General features: G+C 50.9%; 7 protein-coding genes across 7 annotated transcripts; 4 read left to right on the plus strand and 3 right to left on the minus strand.

The window, feature by feature from the left end:
• Window positions 1–206: 206 nt before the first annotated feature.
• On the plus strand, window positions 207–1,503 carry NCS54_01409800 (Hypothetical protein; the record flags this gene model as incomplete). The annotated part of the gene is made up of 2 exons (XM_053159260.1): window positions 207–269; window positions 328–1,503. The coding sequence occupies 2 exons, from the start codon at window positions 207–209 to the stop codon at window positions 1,501–1,503; spliced, it is 1,239 nt and encodes a 412-aa protein (XP_053015235.1).
• Window positions 1,504–3,811: 2,308 nt separating this feature from the next.
• On the plus strand, window positions 3,812–4,754 carry NCS54_01409900 (Hypothetical protein; the record flags this gene model as incomplete). Its single annotated transcript, XM_053159261.1, has 5 exons — window positions 3,812–3,889; window positions 3,968–4,163; window positions 4,242–4,352; window positions 4,405–4,450; window positions 4,499–4,754. 5 exons carry the CDS (start codon window positions 3,812–3,814, stop codon window positions 4,752–4,754), a joined length of 687 nt encoding a protein of 228 aa, XP_053015236.1.
• Window positions 4,755–11,236: 6,482 nt separating this feature from the next.
• NCS54_01410000 (Hypothetical protein) lies at window positions 11,237–11,935 on the plus strand (the record flags this gene model as incomplete). The annotated part of the gene is made up of 1 exon (XM_053159262.1): window positions 11,237–11,935. The coding sequence occupies one exon, from the start codon at window positions 11,237–11,239 to the stop codon at window positions 11,933–11,935; it is 699 nt and encodes a 232-aa protein (XP_053015237.1).
• Window positions 11,936–12,292: 357 nt separating this feature from the next.
• Window positions 12,293–13,809, minus strand: NCS54_01410100 (Hypothetical protein; the record flags this gene model as incomplete). Its single annotated transcript, XM_053159263.1, has 10 exons — window positions 13,705–13,809; window positions 13,614–13,654; window positions 13,457–13,542; window positions 13,382–13,404; window positions 13,205–13,334; window positions 13,118–13,155; window positions 13,035–13,072; window positions 12,846–12,983; window positions 12,371–12,790; window positions 12,293–12,326 (listed from the first exon to the last, which is right to left on the minus strand). The coding sequence occupies exons 1-10, from the start codon at window positions 13,747–13,749 to the stop codon at window positions 12,293–12,295; spliced, it is 993 nt and encodes a 330-aa protein (XP_053015238.1). The 5' UTR covers window positions 13,750–13,809.
• A 713-nt stretch (window positions 13,810–14,522) lies between these two features.
• On the minus strand, window positions 14,523–15,878 carry NCS54_01410200 (Hypothetical protein; the record flags this gene model as incomplete). Its single annotated transcript, XM_053159264.1, has 2 exons — window positions 14,523–15,334; window positions 15,383–15,878. The coding sequence occupies 2 exons, from the start codon at window positions 15,876–15,878 to the stop codon at window positions 14,523–14,525; spliced, it is 1,308 nt and encodes a 435-aa protein (XP_053015239.1).
• A 1,054-nt stretch (window positions 15,879–16,932) lies between these two features.
• Window positions 16,933–18,615, plus strand: NCS54_01410300 (Hypothetical protein; the record flags this gene model as incomplete). Its single annotated transcript, XM_053159265.1, has 5 exons — window positions 16,933–17,826; window positions 17,877–17,985; window positions 18,035–18,384; window positions 18,431–18,534; window positions 18,588–18,615. The coding sequence occupies exons 1-5, from the start codon at window positions 16,996–16,998 to the stop codon at window positions 18,613–18,615; spliced, it is 1,422 nt and encodes a 473-aa protein (XP_053015240.1). The 5' UTR covers window positions 16,933–16,995.
• A 258-nt stretch (window positions 18,616–18,873) lies between these two features.
• On the minus strand, window positions 18,874–22,989 carry NCS54_01410400 (Hypothetical protein; the record flags this gene model as incomplete). The annotated part of the gene is made up of 11 exons (XM_053159266.1): window positions 18,874–19,092; window positions 19,143–19,550; window positions 19,607–19,870; window positions 19,920–20,178; window positions 20,231–20,355; window positions 20,407–20,453; window positions 20,504–20,550; window positions 20,602–20,929; window positions 21,098–21,491; window positions 21,544–22,859; window positions 22,920–22,989. The coding sequence occupies 11 exons, from the start codon at window positions 22,987–22,989 to the stop codon at window positions 18,874–18,876; spliced, it is 3,477 nt and encodes a 1,158-aa protein (XP_053015241.1).
• Between the last annotated feature and the right edge of the window lie 2 nt (window positions 22,990–22,991).

Here is a 22,991-nt window from a genome sequence, read left to right on the forward strand (position 1 = left end):
GGCTTCTGAGAGTAGAGCGATCCTTGGCGGATGACCACTTTCCGACGGCTTCGGCCTTCGGTTCGGGGCCGCCGGGTCGGTTCGCGGAGAACGACCCCGAGACAATAGTGCGGTGTCAAGCTAGCCTATAAGGACGTCCCCAGTTCATGTACAGGGCTTACACACATCATTAATCTCTCGATACATACATTACAGATACCAGAGCCATGGGGAGCCTGCCTGAACTCCACGTCGTAATTGTTGGTGGCGGCATTGCTGGCTTAGCAACTGTAAGTCTCCCATCCCCGAATCTTGGTGTACAAGTCGCACGCATAGCTAACTCAAAAGGCAATTGCTCTCCGGCATCCAAACCGGCGCATTACCGTCCTGGAACGCTCTCGCATGCTTCGCGAAGTTGGTGCTCTGCTATCCCTTCAGCCCAATGCCAGCAAGATCGTCAGCAAGTGGAGTCTAGACAGCTTTCTTCAGAAGACGGAGCCATTAGTCGATAGAGGCTTTCGGATCTTTGATGCTGATGGCAAGTGTGTGAGGGAGCTTGCATTCGAGACATCTCAGTTTGGTGCGGATCGCATCCTTTATCACAGACAAGACCTCCAGGCGGTTCTTGGAGATGCAGCAACAAGTGAGCATCTTCCTGGGAAGCCAGCAGATATTCGAACTGCGAGTCAAGTTGTGAGTGTCGATTGCGAGGAGGGAATCATCACACTGGAGTCTGGAGAGGAGATCCATGGCGACGTGATCATTGGCGCAGATGGTATTCATAGTGTCGTGAGAACGGCTGTTCTAGGTGAGGAGAGGGGAGCCTTGCCTACCGGGACGTCTGCATACCGGATGCTCATCCCCATTGAGAAGCTTGAAGGCATGTCAACTCCTGAAAAGCTACTTGATGCTCGCGATCCTTACACCGCAATGATTATGGGCCACGACCGGCGCGTCATCATGGGCCCTGGACGAGGAGGAAAGCTGTACGGCATCGTTGCTCTCGTCCCAGATGAGAAGCTTTCCGAGAAGAGCTCGGATAGCTGGGTCTCTCCAGGGAGCATTGACAATCTTCTAGAGGCCTACTCGGATTTTCCCTCTTGGTTGCACGATATATTCCGAGCTTCACCAGACGTTGCATTATGGCAGCTCCGTGACATTGACCCGCTGCCACATTGGGTACGCGGAAGAGCTATCCTCATCGGCGACGCGGCGCATGCCATGCTCCCGACTCAAGGACAGGGAGCTTCCCAAAGCGTCGAGGATGCAGAGGCATTACAGGCTTTCTTGGCCGATGTGCAGTCTAGAGACCAAGTTGGAGCAGCCTTAAACCGAGTGTTTGATGTCAGGTACGAGCGAGCATCGCTGATACAGAAGTTCAGCCGGGAACAAGCAAAGCCAGCGACGGATGGTGCTTCCAGAGAGGTGAAGTTAGATCCGGCTCAGTTTCTCAAGTACAACTGCGACTATGAGGGTGCAGTGGATTGGGAGGACAGGCAGAAGAGAGGGATAGACAAGCCCTGAGAGAGGCGGTTGAACCAGTACGCAATGGGATATGGTGTTGCAATCCGTCGTGAAGGGGTTTATGCTAGGTAAATGAAAATTACACATGATGAACAATACCACAATTCTTCATCCAAGTTTCGAAGAGTCATAAATACAACTTGACAGGGACTCCATCTCGCCACATACTGGATCGCCTCGGTCAAGGGCCTGCATGGCCTTACCAGGATGTGATTTTCAACTTTTTCTGGGTCCATCTACAGCAATTTCTCTTTACACGCGGCTCCAAGATATAAAATCTCGGCAAGATTAGATTGAAACCTATTGAATCTCCAGGATTATCGGTGAAAGGTGAATATGCACCGATGCAGGGTAATTGGAAGATACACCTCACCACAACCGTATATACCTACCTGATACTTTTTTCGTCTACGCACTTCGTTAACATGGCATGACGAACGGAGCTCTTGGGGATTTGAAATTATTAAATTATATCAAGTTCACAGTTCTGCTCATGTTAAGGCAAATAAAATATCCAGCACGTCGATGTTGTGATGCACAAACTTCTTAGCAAGGCGTCACCCCAAACTTAGGGAGAGAAATTACATCATCGCCTATACGACACCTCGTAACGACTTTGTCTTGGCGTTTACCGTGTTGAGCTGAGCAAGCATCACCGCTCCCGAGATTATCTCTCAACTTAACCGAAGGATATGCCGAAGAAGCCGACGAGCGTGGGGTGAGATGCATCGACACATTCAACTGCAGCAGACAAATTGAATCATAGTGTGACACCAGCCACTTGGCAATATGATCAAATAACGAGATGGCGCGGCAACAGGCTCCTCTTCTCCGAGCGCATCGCCAAGTTGAGCGACGCGGAGGAGGGTGAAGCCGCCTCCGAACACCGGATCCAGAACTGGCGTGTTCGTCTTGCGCAGTGACCACTCGTCTAAATCGACTGACGAAAAACAACCCTCGGTGAGGGAAAGCTGTGGGGGAAAGGTTGCTAGACCTTGACTCCAGAGTGTCCTGTGCGTCCTTGCGTCGCGAGACGGCCGGTGGTGTGTTGACGTAGACAGCCTCGCCTCAGTGCTTGCTCGGTGTAAGGAAGGCGAGGCGAGATGACGGCGGTTGGCGGAAAGCACACGACTCTGAGCTGTTTGGAGTAGAGTCTTAACCCACCTCGATGACCTCTATGAGGAGGATTCTCGCGCACTGATGATGAGAGAGGCCAATATGACATGTTTTCTTCAACACGGGGTAATAAGCGTTATCAGTAACCATGGTCATTGGCGAGGGCGGCAACATGGCCAATGACGATGTGGTGGACGAAAGCCGTGACAAGCCAACAATAGGTAAATGGAATATCCATGTTGACGAATAAATGCCCATGGCGCAAAGGTGTTACAATCCGACAATAGGTAAATCAGATCTCGATCTCGGCAGTGGCCAATGGGGGCTCGTCGTTAAAAGTCCAACAGATCGACTCTGGTTCCTCTCACGAGATTGGATGGGCGACGCGTGGTCCGGTTTGGAAGCAAGTGTCACATCATTCGAATATAACAAACATTCCACAGGCAATACCGTGATGTGAGTGCCAAGACTTGCTGGGTCGTTCTCCTTTGTCAGTCTTAAACAACCCTGTCGAGCACCCCCTAACTAAAGTCCCCAAGGTTTGATGCTGTGGGGGAGCGAGAAGATGGGGAGGGAGGCGATAGATAACGACCGAGGGCGATATCTCTGGACTTCCCATATCTACTATCATCTTTCCTTTTTCCTTCTCATCATTTTTTCCTTCTTCTTTTTTTTTTAAGTCACCTGAGCAACCCCATTACTCCATGCAAACCCCAACCCCGCAGACTGCAGCCAAAGATCCCGGGGGAAATCGGGGCCCCTAGCCATAGACTTAAAGGCTAGATCCCTGGACCCATGCACTCCATTAGCTAACAGAATGCCCCGCCTCACACCAGTCCTGCGACGATCCAACACCTTCTTTGTTTTTCCTGCAACTTAACCGTTTCTTCACTCCTCAAGCTGCCGCAGACGTGACGAGTGGGCAGACAGACACCAAAAAGCACACTCCGGGGGTCCCAGGCCTGGGGTGTGCTCATTTCTCTCTTACACTTACACCGAGGCCATGAGCTAACTATTACCTAACAGCTCGACGGCTACGCCGGGATAAAATGCCGCTGTGAGCCAGATGGGTGATAATTTATAAGAAGAGCGAGGGTGCCAAGTCCAGGACGAGTATTCCCGCCCACTGTAGAGCAGAGCATCGTCGTTAGTCTCAGAGTCGTTCAAGCCAAGCAAGAAGCATATTCTCATCATGGCCACCAAGAGTGTTGAAGAGCTTCACTCTCCCGTCTCCCACGCTTCAAGCATGGGCCATCAGATCGGAAACCCTGTAAGCAACAGCTGCCCACGCCTTTGAGCTCCAGAGGAATCATTAGAGGACACTCACTTACATGATAATGTGTCAAAGTCGCCCATGGCTATGGGAACGTTTGCCACGACCCTGTTGACCCTGTCCCTATCCATGATGGGATTTCGTGGGGTAGAGACACAGACCGTCTTCATTGCCAATCTGTGTTTCGCTGCTGGACTTGGAATGCTCATCTCTGCTCAGTGGGAGATTGCCAGGGGTAACTCGTTTGGCTATGCCTATCTGAGTGCCTACGGTGCGTTGGAACCCTGCCATCCTCTGCCCTATCTGTGGGCGTAGACTGTGGGGGAGCCGTCGACTAACAGCTATACAGCTTTCTTCTATGGCGGCTACGGTGTTATCCTGTGCCCATCGCTTGGCGTCCTCCAGTCGTACGGTGGAGCGACGGCAGAGTACCACAATGCTCTCGGATTCTATGTTCTCAGTAAGATCAAGACCCTCATATTCTCCGAACGACAAGCTAATGCGTGGCGTAGTCTGGGCGGTGCTATCCCTCTTCTTCATGCTGGCATCTGCACCCACGTGAGTCTTCCCTCTCCACGGACTATAGATCAAATACTGATTCCGTAGCAACTTGGTCTCGTTCGGCATCTTCACCACCATCTTCTTCTGCTTCCTCTTCGACGCCGCCTCCAACTTTGCCCTCGCTGACGGCCACGAGAGCAACGCCAAGGGCTTGATGCAGGCGGGAGGAGCATTTGGCTTCATCTCCGGCCTCCTGGGCTTCTACAGCTGCGCCGCCGGAATGTGTGCGGAAGCTCTGCCTTTCACCCTTCCCGTTGGTGACACTTCGCGCTTCTTCAAGAAGAACCACAAGAGCTTGTAAACAGCTTTAGCAGCTGGAATCAGACCAGGCCCCCTGTGAGGGTAGTGAACAGAGTCACTGGGGGCTCGGAGGTTTATGTACTTTGAGCCAACAATGGCTAATGCAGGAATGAATGCAAAAGATTACAGAATTATGGGAGGATTATACCAGGGAGCGTATCATTTAGCGAGCTGGCTAGAATTCTGTCTCAAGCATTTACAATTGATACGTACAACGGCCGATGAACGAAAGTGCGGTGTTGTCGTGAACGCCTACACAGTGCTGATGAACCAGCCCCAGAGATCGTCATGCCTCCACAAACTCGGTGAACCAAGAGATGGCCCTAGCAGTAAGACAGCCTGTCGTTCAACAGCTGTGACACGCAAGCTGCGTTTCTCACCGCACACCGTCCCCGGCTGCTGGGGCCACTGCAAGTATGGTCACATATTGACACATACATTGGTTCCCATCCACATTAATTTACCTTGCACCTTTCCGCGTTCCAACCATCAACGGCCATGCCTTGCATCCCCCGGAGTGGAACCATGAGCTCAACATTGCTATCCCATAAGTTGGCAAAAACCTCCGCTCCGTACCCCGCCCCACTTAGCGCCATAATGACGAGAGTACATGAGGGGTACACTTTGTTCTCTCATTGAAGGATTTCTTTGCAAAACACCATAGAAATCATTTTCATCTCAACAATGAATACACAATCAGATCCCAAGGAGTCACAGGCACCTAATGCCTATGATGACAAGAGCTTTATTAAGGAAACGCACGGCGGCCGGGTCGGCCCTAACGACCCCACGCGCAGCCCTGACTTCCCCGCCGATAAGGCTCGCGGCTTCAACTTTCAACCTTTCAACGTAGAATATCGTGATTTTCACATCGATCAACTGCCCCAGAGCCCGCTCGAGCTATTCCAGCTTTTTGTGCCTATATCGCTGCTTCAGAAATGGGTTGAATATACCAATAGCTGGGTCGTCAGATGCCTCGAAAATGGGGTCGCCGATGGCTGGAATACGCCCCTCGAAGAACATTCGCGCCTCTTGGATTGGGAGGGGATCTCTGCCGCGCAGATTTACGTATGGCTCGGCATGCTGATTTACATAGGGATTCATAAGGAAAAGACCATCGCGAGCCACTGGAGAGCCCCTGGGCTAGGAGATCAACACCCTCTTCATTCAATCATGAAGTTCATGTCTCTGCGGAGGTTTCAACTCATCCACCGATATCTACGCATCTTCGACCACACGAAGATCAATGAAGCCGACGATGCCGACTTACCCAAGGTTTTCCAAGGCGTTGAAGAATGGTCTGAGCATATACAGAGGATGTCGGCAGCGCTCTTTCACCCGGGCTCTCATCTCGCTGTAGATGAGGGCATGATACGCTATACCGGCCGATCTAACGATACAGCATTTGTCAAAGGAAAGCCTATTCCTCGAGGCTTCAAAATCTGGGTTATAGCCCAAGCCGGCTTCTTTATTCACTGGTTGTGGCACCTTAAGGACTCACAATACGGCGCGGCAGGCATCACGAAGAAGAAGATCAAAGGCACGAGGCAGAAGAAGCAAGAAGGGAAGGAAGGAGAAGTCAATGATAAGCTTATCCCTCTGAATAATACACAGGGCGTCGTTATTGCCCTATGTAATACGCTGCCGCTTGCGACATATCACGTCTTCTTTGATAACCTCTTCTCGTCCGCAGATCTCTTCCGCTGCCTCCGCGCACACGGCCACGGCGCCACAGGCACGGCACGCGTCGACAGCGGCATCTACACCGACCTCAAGAGGGATAAGAAGCGTGATAAAGGCGGAACTTGCGGCTATACGTTCAACGAAGTCAGAACCGTCCCTACGGCAGATAATAAGGCATGAGCTTTTGACAAGATTATATGCAAATCCCTTACTAATTTGTCTCTTACTTAGGTCAATCAGATCGCTTGGAAAGATAACGCCCTTGTGCTTTTTATGACAAGTGTGTTCAAGGGCGACGAACGCAGTCAACGCGAGAGGAAGAGGCCATCCACAGACCACTCACGAGCCCGGCCAATACAGCGTTTTTTTGGTGACGAAGCGAAGAAGGTCATCTTAATCCCGACAGTGGCAGCTGCCTATAACGACGAAATGAATCACGTTGACCGGGGTGACCAATTGAGGTCATACACACCTTATGATCACCGCCTTCGCCGGGGCCCCTGGCAGGCTCTCGCGTGGACCTTTCTCCTCGATGTTATCCTTGTTAACACCTATCTATTGCAGCTTCATGCGCCCCAGCTAAATTGGCAGCGATATAAGAATCAAACGCAGTGGCGAGAGTGCATTTTCAACGCCTTGTTTAACACCTATCATTGTGATAGCCAGGCAAGGAAGCATTACCGGACCGGCGACGAGCTTGACCAAGAAGACCTCGAAAAACGCCGTAATCACGGCATCCGTTTGGTCAATCATGTCAATCGGAAGGTAAAGTCAGACTGCCTTGCCTGTAAAGGCCATCAGCTTGGCAGGGTCAGGCCAAGAAGCAAAAAAACGAGGCCGCTTGAGCAGGTTGACGGCAACCGCAGAAAAAGGGGGGGGCAGACTGTATACGGCTGCAAGATTTGCAAGGTTGCGATTTGTAACAACCAAGATTGCTGGGACTTCTATCATAGCCCAATTTACTAGGAAAGGGAAGTACCTTTCATTTTCTGCATTTTAATTGGATCAACCCCCCAGTCGTGACCCCGCCGGAGGTTTTTGCCAACTTATGGGATAGCCGGTCCCGCACCGGCTCCGTCTGGGGGAAGCCTGCAGCCACAAGTGCCGAGGGCATGCGAAGGCTTGGCCAGTCGCTAACGGCGCCAGGACAATTATTACGTACCGAATTGTCTCGACAAACGCATCATTACATAAATGTGTGTAACCGCGGTGCGGAAAGGTTCTGCTTAGCCGCGGTAAAGGGAGTTGAGGGCTGTCTGACAAGGGTGAAAATTCTGAAGGGAGATTACGAAAAAATGTTGAGATGACAAAATAAGAAAGGGAGAGCAGGGAAAGACGGAAGAAGAACAAGAAAATTGGGAGCGGCTCCGCATTATCTTATTTAAGATTTTTTTAACCTTTGCAAGCCAATCTTCAAACTCCCCGGATTCTTCCATGGTCCGGGCCTCGTCCGGCCGGAGCCGAGCGGCTATAACTCCGCGCCGGACCGGAGGAAGGATGCGGTGTTGCAGATGCTGTTTTTTCTGTTATGCAATGCGAGGACAACAGAAGCTGTTTGACGTGGGATTTACTGCAGCTATGTCGGGCTTGCATGCATAGCATATGGTCATGAGTTGAGCAGCAGTTGGACTGCATGAATCTGTGGATGTAAGATGGGTAATATACAATCGTTGTTCCATCCTGCATATGCTTTGCTACCAAGCTTCCTCGCTACAAAGACCTATAATGCGGTCATGTTGCATCTCGGAAGCTTGGTAGTCTCATTAAGTAAGGGAAGCCGAGGTCTGGCCAACATCACAAGCGGTGTACGGCTTGGGGTCTAACAGATTTTCCAACAATAAACCCAATGGCCGGATCCTTGCGGTCTGGACTTCGGATAATAGAATAAATACAGCCTTGGGCTTTTTTATGAGAGGTTAGACGTCTGAAGGTTCATTAAAATGCATTAAGGGTGTGAGCACCCAGTGGGCGCACACCCTCGGCACTGAGCTTGTCATAACTATTATCAGGAGATGGACAGCGCAATGATCAACAATATGAGAATCGTACAAATATATATGCCACCGGAACATCAGAGAGCTCACATTCATGGTCTATACGATAGAGCACATGGATGTGAGAGCCGCTATTGCTCTTCTCTCTTATCTTGTCGTGTGCTGTATCACCCCACTTCCATGTTCAGTCGATCAGGCGGAGGTAGGCGCCAAGAAGCTGGGCTTTCTCAAATAGGTGGTTACATTAAGTGCTAACATAGGGCTTGCAGCTTTCTAACAAGTATTCATCGATAGGATGTTCAAAATTCTGCCATTTGTCTCAAGAAACATTCACTCCATGTAGTGCTTCTGTCAACATCCAGAGCTTCCTCCATGTGATAGCGAGAGTTTTATCCCATATCAGGTTTCCAGAGCAAATATTCGGTCCTGATCGACCCTTCACCGGTTTTCTAAGAACTATCAACTGGTGAAATCGATTGAGGGTCCCTGCTGTGCTCCACTGGCCCCAGGTTGAAGTAGGCATAAACACAAACGACAGCTTGGTTCAAGGATATCCATCCGAACAGTGTAAACAATATATCTTAGTCTACTATTAATCTGCTAAGTGAATCTAGACTTACCCTTTTTTTTTTTTTTTTTTTTTTTTTTTAACTTGCGTTGGTTTCATGTCGCCAATTATGCTCTCCTTCAAATGCCTCAACCACCCTCGCTTGTTGTGATGACACTCATGCATCCAACCACGATAAGCGACTCAGTCGATCCCACTAGTGAGAATTTCTGCTGACTTCGGACTTCTTGACATCTTATCTCCACCCGGGCTCGGACGACAACGAATGCCGCCTCGACTTTTGGGTCTGAAAGGCAGCAATAAAAACAACAGGCAACAATATTTCCTCTCATACAAATACGGAACAGCTTACGCGGCTTCAGATGTCTCCAAACCCGTTTTCAGCATGTCTCGCATACCTTATATCCCTTTGGAGCTCATCCTGCAAATCCTGGAGGCTTCCTTACCCCCGGGAGGCCCAGGCCGAGTCTTCAACCCTTCTTGTCCAGATGGCCAATTACTCGTCGGCTGGACTCAAGTTTGTCGTGCTACATATCAGCCTGCAACACGTCTTCTCCGACGGCATTTTGTTTACATCGACTCTTTAACTCGTCTTCGAAATTTTCTATAATGTTTGGCCGACTCGAATACGTTGAAGCAGCCCACCCTCCCACCAACTATACCTCTGTCATCCATCTCATCCATATACTTGGGACTTGACAGAGCAGATACGGAGTCCCCTCAGATTGCCTCACTTGTCGGGGATCTTTTTAAACATCTCGGCCAATCTCTTCGTCGCCTCATCCTTGACCTTCCCTGGGGCAGAACTCCCCCAGACGACGCAATCAACATGCACCTCAATCACATGTTTTCAGAGAGCTTCACAGCTCTAACAGAGATCGAGGAGCTCATCGCTGTTGGAGGGCTGCCTGCCGTGGACCGTTGGAGCCATGTCCATCATCTTTGTCAGCAATGGTTAAACCTGCGACGGTTGGCGGCATTCCAAGTCAACTTGGCTGAGCAGGGGTTGTGGCACAATATTGCTAGATCACACTGTCTAGAGCAGTTGGTGATAACCCAGCCTTTCTTGTTTCGTCTAAACAAATGGAATATCAAGGCTTCCATTCACGAGCGTTGGGATCCTGAATTTGGAGGCAACTCAACCTACGCCCGGCCTCTGAGCATCACAATTGCCAACCATGAGTTCAGTCCCCCAATTATTGACACAACTGATGATGTTCTCCACGACCCTCAGAGGTTGATCAAAGTCTCTTCCCTCGATGTACCTATCGCGGATACAACAAAGGCGAGGGTCGACTACATTTGCCAAGACTAGCTCCTCGAAGAGGCGAAACAGGACACACTTTGGGGCGATGCTGGGGCTTAATGAAGAAGGGTGGCATAAATGACGTTGGCTGACTGGATGAGTGACATGAGCGAACAGTTTAGAGGATATGGTCGACAGCTAGAGTTGTGATAAGAGCAGGCGCTTGTATAAATACTGGGATAACATGTTGGAGAGTTCGCCTCAATGAGTTGTCAAAGAGTAGGAGTTTTGGGTAGCTTCAATGCAGAAAATCCACTGCTCAAAAGCCCAATGATATCTATATTACTCATTCCTCTCGTACGTATGTTGGTCCTGTTATGAGATATCTTCTCCGCTGATCTCTCGCAGTCACAGATCATTCCACCGCAGGAGCTTCAGCCACACGGGGCTCATCGGGCGCCGGAATGGAACGAACTGGCAAGGCTCACTACGAGCCGGACTGCATAATTATGCCAGTGGCTGTGTCTGCTTTCTGGGTAAGGGATTGGCGGGTTGGCCAGTTGGGCCAATAGTGATCTTTCGTATCTCGTATGATGGATGGGTAGGGGTGGTGATCCTTCAGGCAGCGACATTTTTTATGTTGATCTGGGGGCTTTTTTTCTCACGGCTGGAGGTTCGGTGAGACAATTTGTTCAAGATTTCATTAAAAATAGTCGTCAAGATGGTCTTGTATTAGCCCAATGTCGCATGACACGATCTGCGTGGAAAATGAGCCTTGTTATTCCCGCAGCCGTCGAAGACTTCACTTGTTGGTTTCAGCCTTCAAGGATCAGGCAGCAACACATGACCTATAAGAACGTCCCATCATGCATTGCCACACGGCTATGCCGGCGCTGCCAACAAGAATAAATAGACACAGAGCCAACATTTAAATCCCAGCGTCTCGCTCGTCCCACGCTCATTCACTACACGACATCCTTCTCAACGCCAACATGTCTTCATATTGCTTCACCACCGAGGATCCACCGCCACAACAGGCTTGGTACAAGGATGAAGCTCTGTACGAGTTCACGTCTAGCGACCTCTTCTGGGTTCTAGCCATCGCCATCATGGTCAACTGCTGGTGGGTGGGCAAACAATTCGAACCGGTCGTCGAGCTTGCGAGTGATCCGAAAGAGCTCGGAAAGGCAGAAAAAGAGGCCGATAAGGTCCTCAACGAGCCAGATAGCACTGAACCACCAAAGTCCCCCGCCTCACGACATGTCTGGCTCAAGTCACAAATCACATCCGAGCCCCGCAGGTGCCTCGCAATGACCATCTGCACCATCGTCTTCCCGGTTCAGCTCCTCCATGGGTCTTGGGTGCTCAAAACACTCTGGCGCTGGACGGCTGCCCTTTTCAAGGCCACATATCCTTCCATAAGGCCGCGGCTCTTCGGTTTCATTCTCTATTCGCCTATCACCTTGCTCACACTGGTTATATGGATCGCATTTCTATTCACAGGCCTGTATCTTATCGGTGCACAGTTCCTTTGCCTTCTCAACATAAAAGAGATGAAGTTGAGTGTACCGTCAAAGACGAGTGAGAAGGTTGCGCAGCAGGTTGATGATGAGGAGTGGAACGAGGTCATGAAGAACAGTGAGCAGGGAGAGGTAGGCAAGGAGAAGAACAAGGCGAAGCTGGCAGACTAAACGCTGTCATTTCTCAAAGGCAGGGTGATGTCGGTCCCTGCGGTTATTTATGGTCATCTTCGCGAGATAATCAACGTTGATATTCACCCCGCTAAGATGTGCGCCGCTTCGTGGACCAGAGTGCAGATGGCCTCACGTCGCTGCCAGGATGTTACCATCGGGTGAGAAGTGAGAAGGGTTATATAATCGCCTCAAAACAGTCGGCACACGAACTTTTGAATTAAAAACGGGCGATCTATACTTGCAATAGACATTAGAGAAACTAAAAGATATCTACCCATACCCGATGCGCTCTACTCCCGACCATCACCGGACGCCTTGTTGTTTGCCAGTAGTTCCCTAATAGGTGCTCCCTTATTATACATACGGTCTTTGACCGTAGGTTACGTGACTAGACAAGTCAGCAAAGTTCAAAGGGAGTATGGATGAGCTTACAAATTGAATAATGCGTGAAATCCCATGCTCTTGAGTTCTTTCGTGACCTTTGCCAAAAGATCCAGAACATCCGCTTGACTCCATCGAAGCACTCCGCAAAACAACCTCAAAGAAAACCCATCAAGACCATCCAGTGTCTGTGCAAGGTTGCACATGCCCAGGTCCTTCATCCTGGGATCTTTCGCCCAGGGTCCGATGGGAATCTTGAAGACTTGATGTCTCACGTTCTGAAAGCCGGCGTTTTTTACCCATTGGTGTTGTCGAGGGCCAGGACATGGATCACGCCCAAGAGTTCGCGCTGCACCGATGAGGGTATTGATCCATTCGAGGGTCTTATGTTCTGTGGTTAATGAGCCGTCGTCGGAGTAGTATTGTAAGTCGTAGTCCTGGAACTCGACCCAGCCGCCTTGTTTTGTGTTGCTGTGCCCAGATGATTAGTTGGTACGATCATCAGTAGGTTGAGTGTAAACTCAACTTGTATATCCTGTTGATTAATGTAGGCCAGTCGAGGATGCAACATGTCATGTAGCGGCAGAAGATGAAGTCGAAGGGATGGTGATGCGTCCACGGACTCTCGACGTCGTCGACTTCGAATCGGACATTTGGTGGGACCCTAACTCATTAGTACTTATGGGGAAATAAAGACTAGTAACGTGTAACACACCACATCGGCTGAATAGGACTGAGGTCATTGCCCAAGACCTGCATCCATTAGCCACTGTCACTTCACGCGGCGACTCAACTGACCTCAGCGCCTGGATATGTCTCGCCCATTTCGATGGCCCCTAGATGAGTCAGTCGATGAATAAAGCTTTGCCAACACGCCTAGTTTACAAATTCCTGTTCCCGTCCCAATGTCGAGGACCCGCTGAAGCCTGGGACCATCCACTGGCGCAAGATACAGCTTGTCGCCAATGACCTTTGTCATGGTAGCATGGTTCAAGTCGAGCCTCTCCATCTCAGACTGCATCCATAAGCGACAGACCATGCCAGAAAATCCAAGACTCTCACCTCGTCGTTGGGTAGTATGTAAGCTGTGAGACGTCAGTATACGAGCCTGCACAGAGTGGAACCTTGCGGATTTACATCCACCGCGGAATGCATGATAACGCCGGCCATGCTCGTAGGGGTAGTCGACCACACTCGAAGTCAAGGATGGCGTGTAAGCCGCACTGCATGTTGAACAATGAGATCAGGTCAGGTCATGTCCCGGACCCGGGGATGAGGAACGGGTGTCACACACAGCTGAATGTCGATGGCCGAGTCGACATCGTCAGCCAATGGCTGCAGCCTGATTAGCGATCCACCACGTTCACGGTGAGAAGTTCACTGACAGTGTTGTCAACCTCGATATGCGTCTCGTCTGCTCTCTCATCCATGATCAGGGCTCCAGTCTCGAGACGAGACGAGACGAGGGCTCCAACAGCGGATCTTTGGGGAGGAGAACGGTTTGTTTTGGGACAAAGAAGCGGTTTCAGAAACCCCGCACCCCGTCATCCCACGCAGATCATCTGACTGGGTAGTACATGTACTCTTTGGGTCTTGGCGATTTATGCACCCTCTGACTGGAACGTAGAGCAAGCCTCGTCCCGCAACCAACCACTTCCCCGGGCTCTGTAATTCGGTGAGTGTGGAATGTGCTCCCGCGGTCGATCTCTGTCTGCGTGTTGGTTCGTTATCCAGGCTCTCGGGGCTGGGGGCTGGCCAATTGGCACACGGGGACAAGCGAACCCACGTTATGAACCGTTCATAACGAGTCTTGAACTGCAGGTGGTGCGCTAGCTGGATTCACTTCACAAGACGGACGCACAGCAGTGGCATTATGAAAGCAGGGGTGATTGTGTCAAGCCAGTCCGATACGATAAGAGACACTTTTCAGCCAGCCATGCCCATCTTCGAAGCGCGAATCCAAGGTAAACGATCCTGGCCTGCAATGTCCACCGCCTCCTGGCCAGCATCCTCCATGCGACGGTAGCAATCGATGACACCCCGCGCCGACTGGTTAGGTCTCCCAACTTTGCACTTTCGCAGCCAACTCAACTTTAGTGCTAGACAAATCGGTCAACAACAAACGCTTTGTCATTCAAGCTTGCTCGGCTTTTTAAATCTCGGTATTTATTCGTACCTCGCCTCTCTGCGAGATTTAATTAACTCACTGCTCCGGCACCACCAGAATGTCATCCACGTTCACAGCCTGTCCCGTCGCAATGGACCTGTTCGCAGCAATTCCAGTAAGAATCGACGCAGCGCCATCCACATGGCTCGCCGCTCTCATGTACTCATCTGACACGGGCTCACCAAACAGATCATTCAACAGGATCGCATCACCGCCGCCGTGAGCGCCCACACTCTCTTCAATCTCAATCTCTCTGGGCTTCTCAAACAGCGGTCGCAGCACAATTTTCCGGCTCTCGAGTGAACCTTCGAGGGATTGGTCCCCGCCGGAATTGACATAGCTGTTTTCTACAACTTCCACCTCCAATCGTCCACCTGTGCCGTTGAAGCTGACGCGGAATCCTTCCCAGGGTGCATATGCTGTGAGCGAATAAGTGAGGCTCGCGCCGTTGCGATAAGTCACCAGCAGATTCATCGTATCTTCGATGCTGATGCCATCGCCAAACACACTCTGGTCGCGGTAGTAGCTATCCTCGTGCTCAGCATCAAGGTACATGGCCTTTAGCTGAGGATTCTGATCCAAGTGCAGCGCAAAGGGGTCCGACTTTGCGGCCTCGCTTCCATGAGCACGAGAGTAGAACTTGGTCTCGCCGCGCTTCTCTGCATTCTCGCGACCGTAGAAGGCGAGGTTTCCCATCGCGTAGACGGTCTGAGGTCGTGTCTGAAGCCAGAAGTTGACAAGGTCAAAGTGGTGGGTCGATTTGTGGACCAGAAGGCCACCGCTGTTGCGCTTGTCGCGATGCCATCGGCGGAAGTAGTCGGCTCCGTGGCTGGTGTTGAGCATCCATTCTACACTCAGGTTAGCCGTGAAAGTATGTGCGCTCCTTGTTTGCTCACCAAAGTGCACACTTGTCACCTTGCCGATGGCCCCAGAGCGCAGGATCTCAAAGACCTTGGTATTGTGAGGCGCATAGCGGTAGTTAAACGTGACTCGGACTTTCTGCCCAGTTCTTTCAACAGCAGAGAAGATCTCTTTGCATCTCAGCGCGTCAATAGTCATGGGCTTCTCAGTAATGACATTGCAGCCCAGCTCCAAGGCTCGGACAATGTAAATGTTGTGCGTGCGGTCCATAGTCGTGACAAGAACCTCATCAGGCTTGGTCTCTTGGATCATCTTGTCAAAGTCGGCAGCCAGGTAGGTCGGGACCTCGCCGTGTCCCACAGCCTTGAGCTTTGAGTTGGCATAGTTCATGCGCGTCTGGTTGGTATCGCAGAAAGCAACGATGCATGAGGTTGCGCTGTAGTCGGTGGCGATGGCCGAGTAATAGAAGCTGGATCGGCCTCCGGTGCCAACGACGGCGTATCGTTTCCTGGCTACGCTCTTGTCCGCCATGGTGATAGACTCGTGTATGGAGCTGTCTAGGTTGTGGTGAGGTTGCAGCAAGCCCAGGTGGTTGGAGAGAACGGGAATAAGAACGACCGTTGCACTGGATACCCGAAGCAAATAAGAAGCAATCCTCCTCCCTCAAGAAGAGGAGAAGCTCGGTATCTGTTATCCCGGCCCCCAACATCAACCCCCAAACTTGTCAGATCCCCGCTCTTGGCCATTTGACGTGGCGGATCAACGCGGGGTCGGGCAACCTTGTTGAGTAGAAGCATTGGATGTTCGGATCGTGAGACCCCAGAATTCCACATGGTTTCTGGGGTGCAGGTCCCTCATTTCGGCCGAAGTGAGCCATTGTTACCGTTACCGTAACCTCGGGGTAGCTTGGGGCTCTGCTCTCCAAGCAGCCGGGATGCAGGGTCGTGGCAATCATGGCCCGAAGCTTCTTAAGCCATATCTCTCCCATGCTCGGAAAACGCTTCCCGCTGTGTATCCATCTTCTCATCATTAGTCCCAAAGGAGGTCGTCTCGCGAACCAGCAGTGTGTTGGTTCCTATCAAACCCACAGCGCAATGCCCACCATCGCCGGCATTATCATACTCAGAATAGCTAGAGTCAGCCGATTTCACAATTCCCTGATGAAACTTGAATAGGCCTTTTTTAATTCTGTGGTAGATTTAGTCCTATTTCCTATTCAATGATAAAACATATGTCCCTTCTTTCCGCTTGGCTGCTGCCAACAATTGATTTCATTCCTCACCACTTTTTCATGCTTTTCGCAGTTTAACCAACAAACATGAAGACAACACCCAACAAGTCAATTTTTAGGAAATATTTTACAATTAGCGCTTTTAATTGCTCACAAAATGTCTATCAGGCTCATTTTAACGCGCTTTATCGCCCTTGTTCTAGACATTATTATGAAAACACGTTCAAGTCTAGGGTAGCCATATAACCCTGTGCGTCATCAAAACACCAAGAATTGCTTTTCCGTGGCTTGAAATGACGTAGCGCCGGGTCATTCAAGTTCCATTCCCCCTGTATATCAAGTTGCCCCCCTTCGGTCGCGTTCAACCAAACGCGTCACAATTACCTCGCTCTTGATATTCGCAATATCTTTTCAAAAATGCCGCCCAAGTCAACAAGAGCGAAGAATAAGCGTCCCCTCGAGGAGGGAGACGACAATGCGCGTCAGTCCAGGTCCAAGACCGCAAAGACTACCGAGACATCCGGCGATCAACCTCCCGACGACAATGGTGAGGGTGCTCAGACTCAACAGCCCTCCCGGGTGCGCCGCATCGCGAGGGGGCCCAAGGGAGAGATTTTCTTGCCCGAAGTCATGCCGCAAGAGTGCGCAAAGGTCATCAAGGACATCCCCATGCCTGGAGGTTGGGTTCGTGGCATTGATGCTACCCCCGATCGAAGTATGACACTCACCTCTCGTGAGTGGTGGGAGGAGTTCGGACCTTGGTTGGAGGAACACAAGAAGAAGCTGAAGCTCTCTGCTGCCGACTGGAAGAAGAGGGATGAGGCCCTGAAGAAAGATCCTGAGCTCGTCCCCGAAGATGAAGGGAATGACGATTGGGATTTTATCTGTTGCTCTAAGCCCAACGTGGAATCTCGGCGAGACGAGTACGAAGGGGAGGAGGAAGACGAAGATGATGATGAGGATGATGATGAGGAGGACGATGAAGAGGAAGAAGATGGCGGCGAGGGCAATGACAACGGCAAAGGCAAAGGTAAAGACAAAGGTAAGGGCAAGAAGGCCCCGGAGAAGAAGCCCATTGGCAAGCTTGCTTCTCTTCACCCTGAGTGGCCATGGGTCTTCACTGTGCTTGGCAGGGACAGAGTTAGATGGTGGATTCAAGAGGCCACGAAGCGCGACCAGGACAACTTCGAGCTGCACTTCTACAACGACTTTACTTGGTATGGTGCGCTCGAGGTCGTCGAGGCCATTGTAAGTTTGTCCGCTCATTGGCTTCGCCCATCTGCTAAAGTATGGAATAGATTTCAACTTTCGACGCCGCATTCAAGCCCAAGGCGAGCTATCGCGACTGGTGGCCCGAGGTCGAAGGTCTCATCCTGGGTCTTTACAGCACCTTTCTCGAATTCGAAAGTGAGAAACCTAGTCACTCATTCAATGTTCCTTTGCTCACCATACATAGTGTGCGACGACGGTGAACGCACCAACAAGATCATCCAACTGATCGGCTACATGGTCGTCGCAGCCGTGGAAGCCCTCAAGAAGGAGGGAGTCTTCAAACCAGACTCCGAGATCCGTAACCTCGGCCTCGTTCTCGCCATGTTCATCCAATTCGGCCATGGGGAGATAGAGTACGGGATTGATGAAGAGAACTGCTCGTGGGCATACAAGCTCCTTGACATGGCTGATGAAGCCGGGATTGATCTCACCGGGCCACCTGGGTACGAAAAGGCTATCAAGAAGATTATCGACGAGAGGGACCGCAAGGCCAAGGCCATGAAGAAGTGGAACAATGTGAACTGGGCCACCAAGGTGAGTGCACTTGAGCGGTGAGGTTGCAAAGACTGACACATGCCAGCTGAGAGGTTACACCTCGAAACACGGCGGAAAGACGCATTTTGGAGGTCACCAATACGACATTACTAGAAAAACCGCAACTGAGAGAAAGAGGCATTCATTGGAGTACGTGATAACATCGATGATTATTCGTGTTGGAGACTAACCTGTAATCCCAGCGCTGGCGGAGGCTGGGACCTGATGTAATTTCGAAAAGTGGATTGCACAACTCTGTCAGTTGTGCCAAGGAGAATGCCTGAAGTGTGTACTATGTTGGTGGTCTGGAGGGTAGGTTGACGAGCTTGTTGGTGGTAGGGATGAACTGGGCTTGGTTGAGTTGAACTATTTGTACGAGGAGACTGACTGTATGATAATTCCCGAAGGATTGACCCGTGTCTGTATTGTTTCTGAACTTGAGCACACATTCTTGAGCAGTTGACAACAAGGAAGCCCAGAGATACTCATCTAGAGAATGTATCTAAAGTTCCTGTTCTGAACATCCGTCTCATCAACATCAAGCAGCGTTCCATCCGTACTGAGATCCACCTGTCGGGTTTCCTCTGGGTCTCTCTGCACGCCCTGCTCCTTGTCTCGGCGGTTATTCTCCCACGCGAGATAGAAACGCATGGCGACGACGAGAACGATGGTGATAGCGAAGCAAGCCAGGATGGTCGTGTATGCAGTCTGGGAGAGTCAGTGACCTTGACCTGCGAGATTGAGAGGACTGGACTTACATGGTAACTTGGGGCTTCAGTACTGATGAAGAACTGGGGTCCACTCAGGTTTCCAGCACAATAACCCAAGAAGATCATTGCCATGACAGTTGACTTCTTGGTGAAGCCCGCAATGTTGCTTGCCGACAAGGACATCATCAGAGGGAAGGCGGGCGCAACAGCCATGATGAGCCAGAAGCCAGCAAGACGAGCAAGCTTCTCCTCGTTTGGCAAAAGCTTGATCATGAGAATTCCACCGATGGCCATGAGATATGTCAACACGAGGGCGACGTGGCGAGACTTGCGCACATATGAAGTGAAGATGGCGACCAGGAGGACAGTCGTGAGCTGGAAGGCAGAAGCAGGGAGACCCATGAGGATGGTCTGGTACTCATCGTAGCCGAAGCTCTTGATGACAATGGTGCTGAACTATTTCAGAGTTAGAATGCACGAAGCACTCGGTGAACGGGTTGGAGGGGACGTACGCTAGTTGTTCCTCCGTTGGGCACGCAGATGACGAAGGAAAAGAAAAAGAACCACCAGGCCTTGACATCCTTCATGGTCTCGATGAACTGATCGCGATCCCACTTCTTCGTCTGTGTCGTTCTCTGGAACTTCTTAGGACGGAGGGATGCAAACTCGCGTTCGGAGGGCGTCAAGAACGTGGCATTAGAGGGAGAGTCTGGGAGGAAAAAATAAAGGAAGATGGACCATGCGATTGTGATCAGGCCAAAGATGAGGAATAGCATCTGTTCGTGTTAGCAAGGCATCAACTCCAGCCGAGTGGCTTATACCGACCTTCCACTGAGCAAAATGTCCATCGTAGCCCAGAATGCCATATGCGATCATGGCTCCAATAATACTCGCCGAGGCATTTCCAGCAAACCAAAAAGAGTGGCGAGAGACGTGTTCGTGAGGCGTATACCACATGCCGGTAATAAGAGAGAATCCCGGGCTAATAGCGCTTTCAAAGACACCAAGCAACAATCGAAGAACCATCAGGCTTGCGTAATTTGACGCAACAGCGTGCAGTGTGAGAACAACCCCCCAAATGAGCCTGTCTGTGGTCAGCGTATGGAGTCAAGTGGATTCCGGCATGGTTAGCTTACATCAAGATGCTGAGATACTTGCCAAGGGGAAACTTGACGAAACCGAGGGAGATGGGGTAAGAAGCAACAAGGTAGCCGATGTAAAAGATACTGGAAGCCCAGCTGAACTGCTGGCCCTTGAGGTGCTTTATGGTGTCAGCTGGATACTCCATTTGTGCAAGGAGAGCATATCTTACCAGCTCTTCTCGTAGTCCCAAGATGGCGCTATATGCTAGACTGGTTTCTGCAAACTGTGAGTGCCCATGACGGGATCAGTGGCAGCGAAAAACGTACTGTCAAGATACTGAAGGCCATAGCTGACAATCAGAAGAGGCATGAGTCTGGTAATACCGTTAGTCCGAGGCGACTTCAAAAGGATTGGGGTTTCTTACCGCAAGTCGATCTTGCGAACCAACTTCTTCTCATCCTCTGGACTGAGTGTGTCCACAGTGCCGCAGCCATGTTTATCACTCATCTCATAATCGCCAGGAGAGACCTTTGTGTCCACCTTGTCGTCCATGTCGCAATTGTTGATGAGTAGCCAGGAGAGCAATGTTGATGTTGAGTGATCCTTGAGACAACCGATGGGACCACACCTGTAGTTATAGCCCGTCACAAAGGCACAAACCTTATCATCGGCTACGCTAGATTCGAATCTGGGTCTGATCACCGGTTCAAAATCTGGGGTCCTTGACTCGTTACCCCAGACTCGACGCGTCCCTTGATTGGTCAGTTTAATCGACTAGACAAGATCCCAGGATAGGGGCGATATCCGCTATCAACACCTCGGTTATCAGTGATTGTGCCTTGCTTGGGTCATGGTTCACATTAGGAGATTCATATGGTGCAGGGAGAATTAGATATCATTGTATCCGCCACTGACTAAACGTCGGACCGCCCGCATGGTGATTCCCGACGACCCCTTAGCCGACTGCACGAGCTGAAAGATGCCCTTGATTGCGGGATCTGAAATACTCGCCGAGATCCAGTCTCTATGTATGGGATCATGTGTTTCGATCCCTGCAATCAGGAGCGCCCACTGGAACCGCTCAAGGAGCTGCACAGGCCCAGCCGCCACCGTGTAATACGCCGTCGTCAACAAGTCCTTTAGAGCGCTTTGCACTTCGGAGGGAACGGGAAGTTCCCCAAGAGCTGAATTCTTACTACGAACCAGGTAGATCTCAAGGGCGTGGAATATTGTGACAGCAACGAGTGCCATTAGTGGCGTGGTCGAAGCCTGCTGGGCTCCCTTGGCCGCCAACTCAAAGATGAAAGATTGTTCCTACGGCCATGAATCAGTGCACCGTTCAAAAATTGAGGGAATGATCACCTACCTCTCGTATACGGTCGAGCTTCCGCTTGATGCCCAGATCCATACCCAGTGTTTGGGCTTCACTGCCTTGGCTGTACCGGTTGATCTCGCGCTGAATTGTGATGAGCGCAAAGTAAAGATCGAGAATCATCCTGTGAGGGTTCCTTGATGAGTTTTGAAACCCTGTCCACATGTTTCTATGGTCATTAGAGAAAGGCAGCCTCGAAAGCTGCCATATCCTTTGCCTTTTCTCATGGTTCTCATCCACATAGATGGCGAATGCCTCCCCACATCCAAAGAAGCCGCAAAATACATCTCGATCATAGATGTAAGTCAGGATCCGGGACAAAATAACAGGCTCAGATGTCCTGCCATCGGATGTCCCACTGGCGCACAGTTCGTCCAAAGCAAAGGCCCTTACGTAGACGAGGACTGAGGCGCTCAGCTGTCTTAACCTTTCCACATCGAACGGACGACGTCGCATCCAAAACATGTATAAATACAAGAATGAGAGCATCATGGCAATATGGTTTGTTTGTGCGAATGCCTCTAGTTGTTGGGTGAATAGCTGAGAGCCGTGTTGGAAGTGAAGGTACGACTCCAGCGGAGGTCGGTCACTATAGCCTTGATGAATCGCCAACTCGCTGTGAGAGAAGGCAAGGAGAAGGTGTAATGCCATTCTGTTCTGGATGGCGAAATCTAGGAAGAGCATGTGTGACGATACTGCAGCCACTTGTGTTGACTTCATGGGCGCCAGCACAGTTCGATGGAAGGCGACTGCTTGGGAGTCGCTGGTGCCGATTGAAGGGGCTGGATCCATGGGGAGGGTGAAGGAGATGGACGACAGGGCCGAGAATAGGCTGAATGAGGGAAATGGGAATAATGTTAGTTGAGTGCTCAGATCAATTTCGTCTTGGTGGTTCTGTTGCTCTCGACCGACGTCGATAGTATCATCTGGCAGCAGGGCAAGATCTGAGAGATCGGCAATAGGCGCGAAAGGCACTATGGGCGATGGAATAAGTGACAGGCCTGCCAAATCTGAACCAGGACTTTCCAGTTGCTGATCTAGAAGCTCACCATCTAGCAGAGCAGCAGGCGATAGTTCAACTTGGCTGGGCGGTTCGGAAACATCCTGCGTACTCTCTTCAACTTCTTTGGCAACGATATTTGGCGGTGTCCAACTGGGTCGGTCCTTGATGGGCCCGAACCCCCGTCTTCTGGACGCAAGCGACGGTTTCGAAGAAGTCCATTCACACTCGAGCTTAAGGCGAATACAGCGACCACAGTTTGGGTGTTTCTCATCACATTTGACTCTTTTTGTCAAGCAGGTCTGGCAGCCTACATGGACTTAGCAGGGAGGGACACAATTGAAGGGCGCGCGCTTGGCCTTGGACTCACCATTCTTGGAGCGCCCGCCTCGTTCAATACGTCGGCGCTTCTTTGGCTGGGCGCTCGACTGATCTTCCATAT

This window comes from Fusarium falciforme, chromosome 12 (assembly GCF_026873545.1).
Source record: "Fusarium falciforme chromosome 12, complete sequence".
Classification (NCBI taxonomy): Eukaryota; Fungi; Ascomycota; class Sordariomycetes; order Hypocreales; family Nectriaceae; genus Fusarium; species Fusarium falciforme.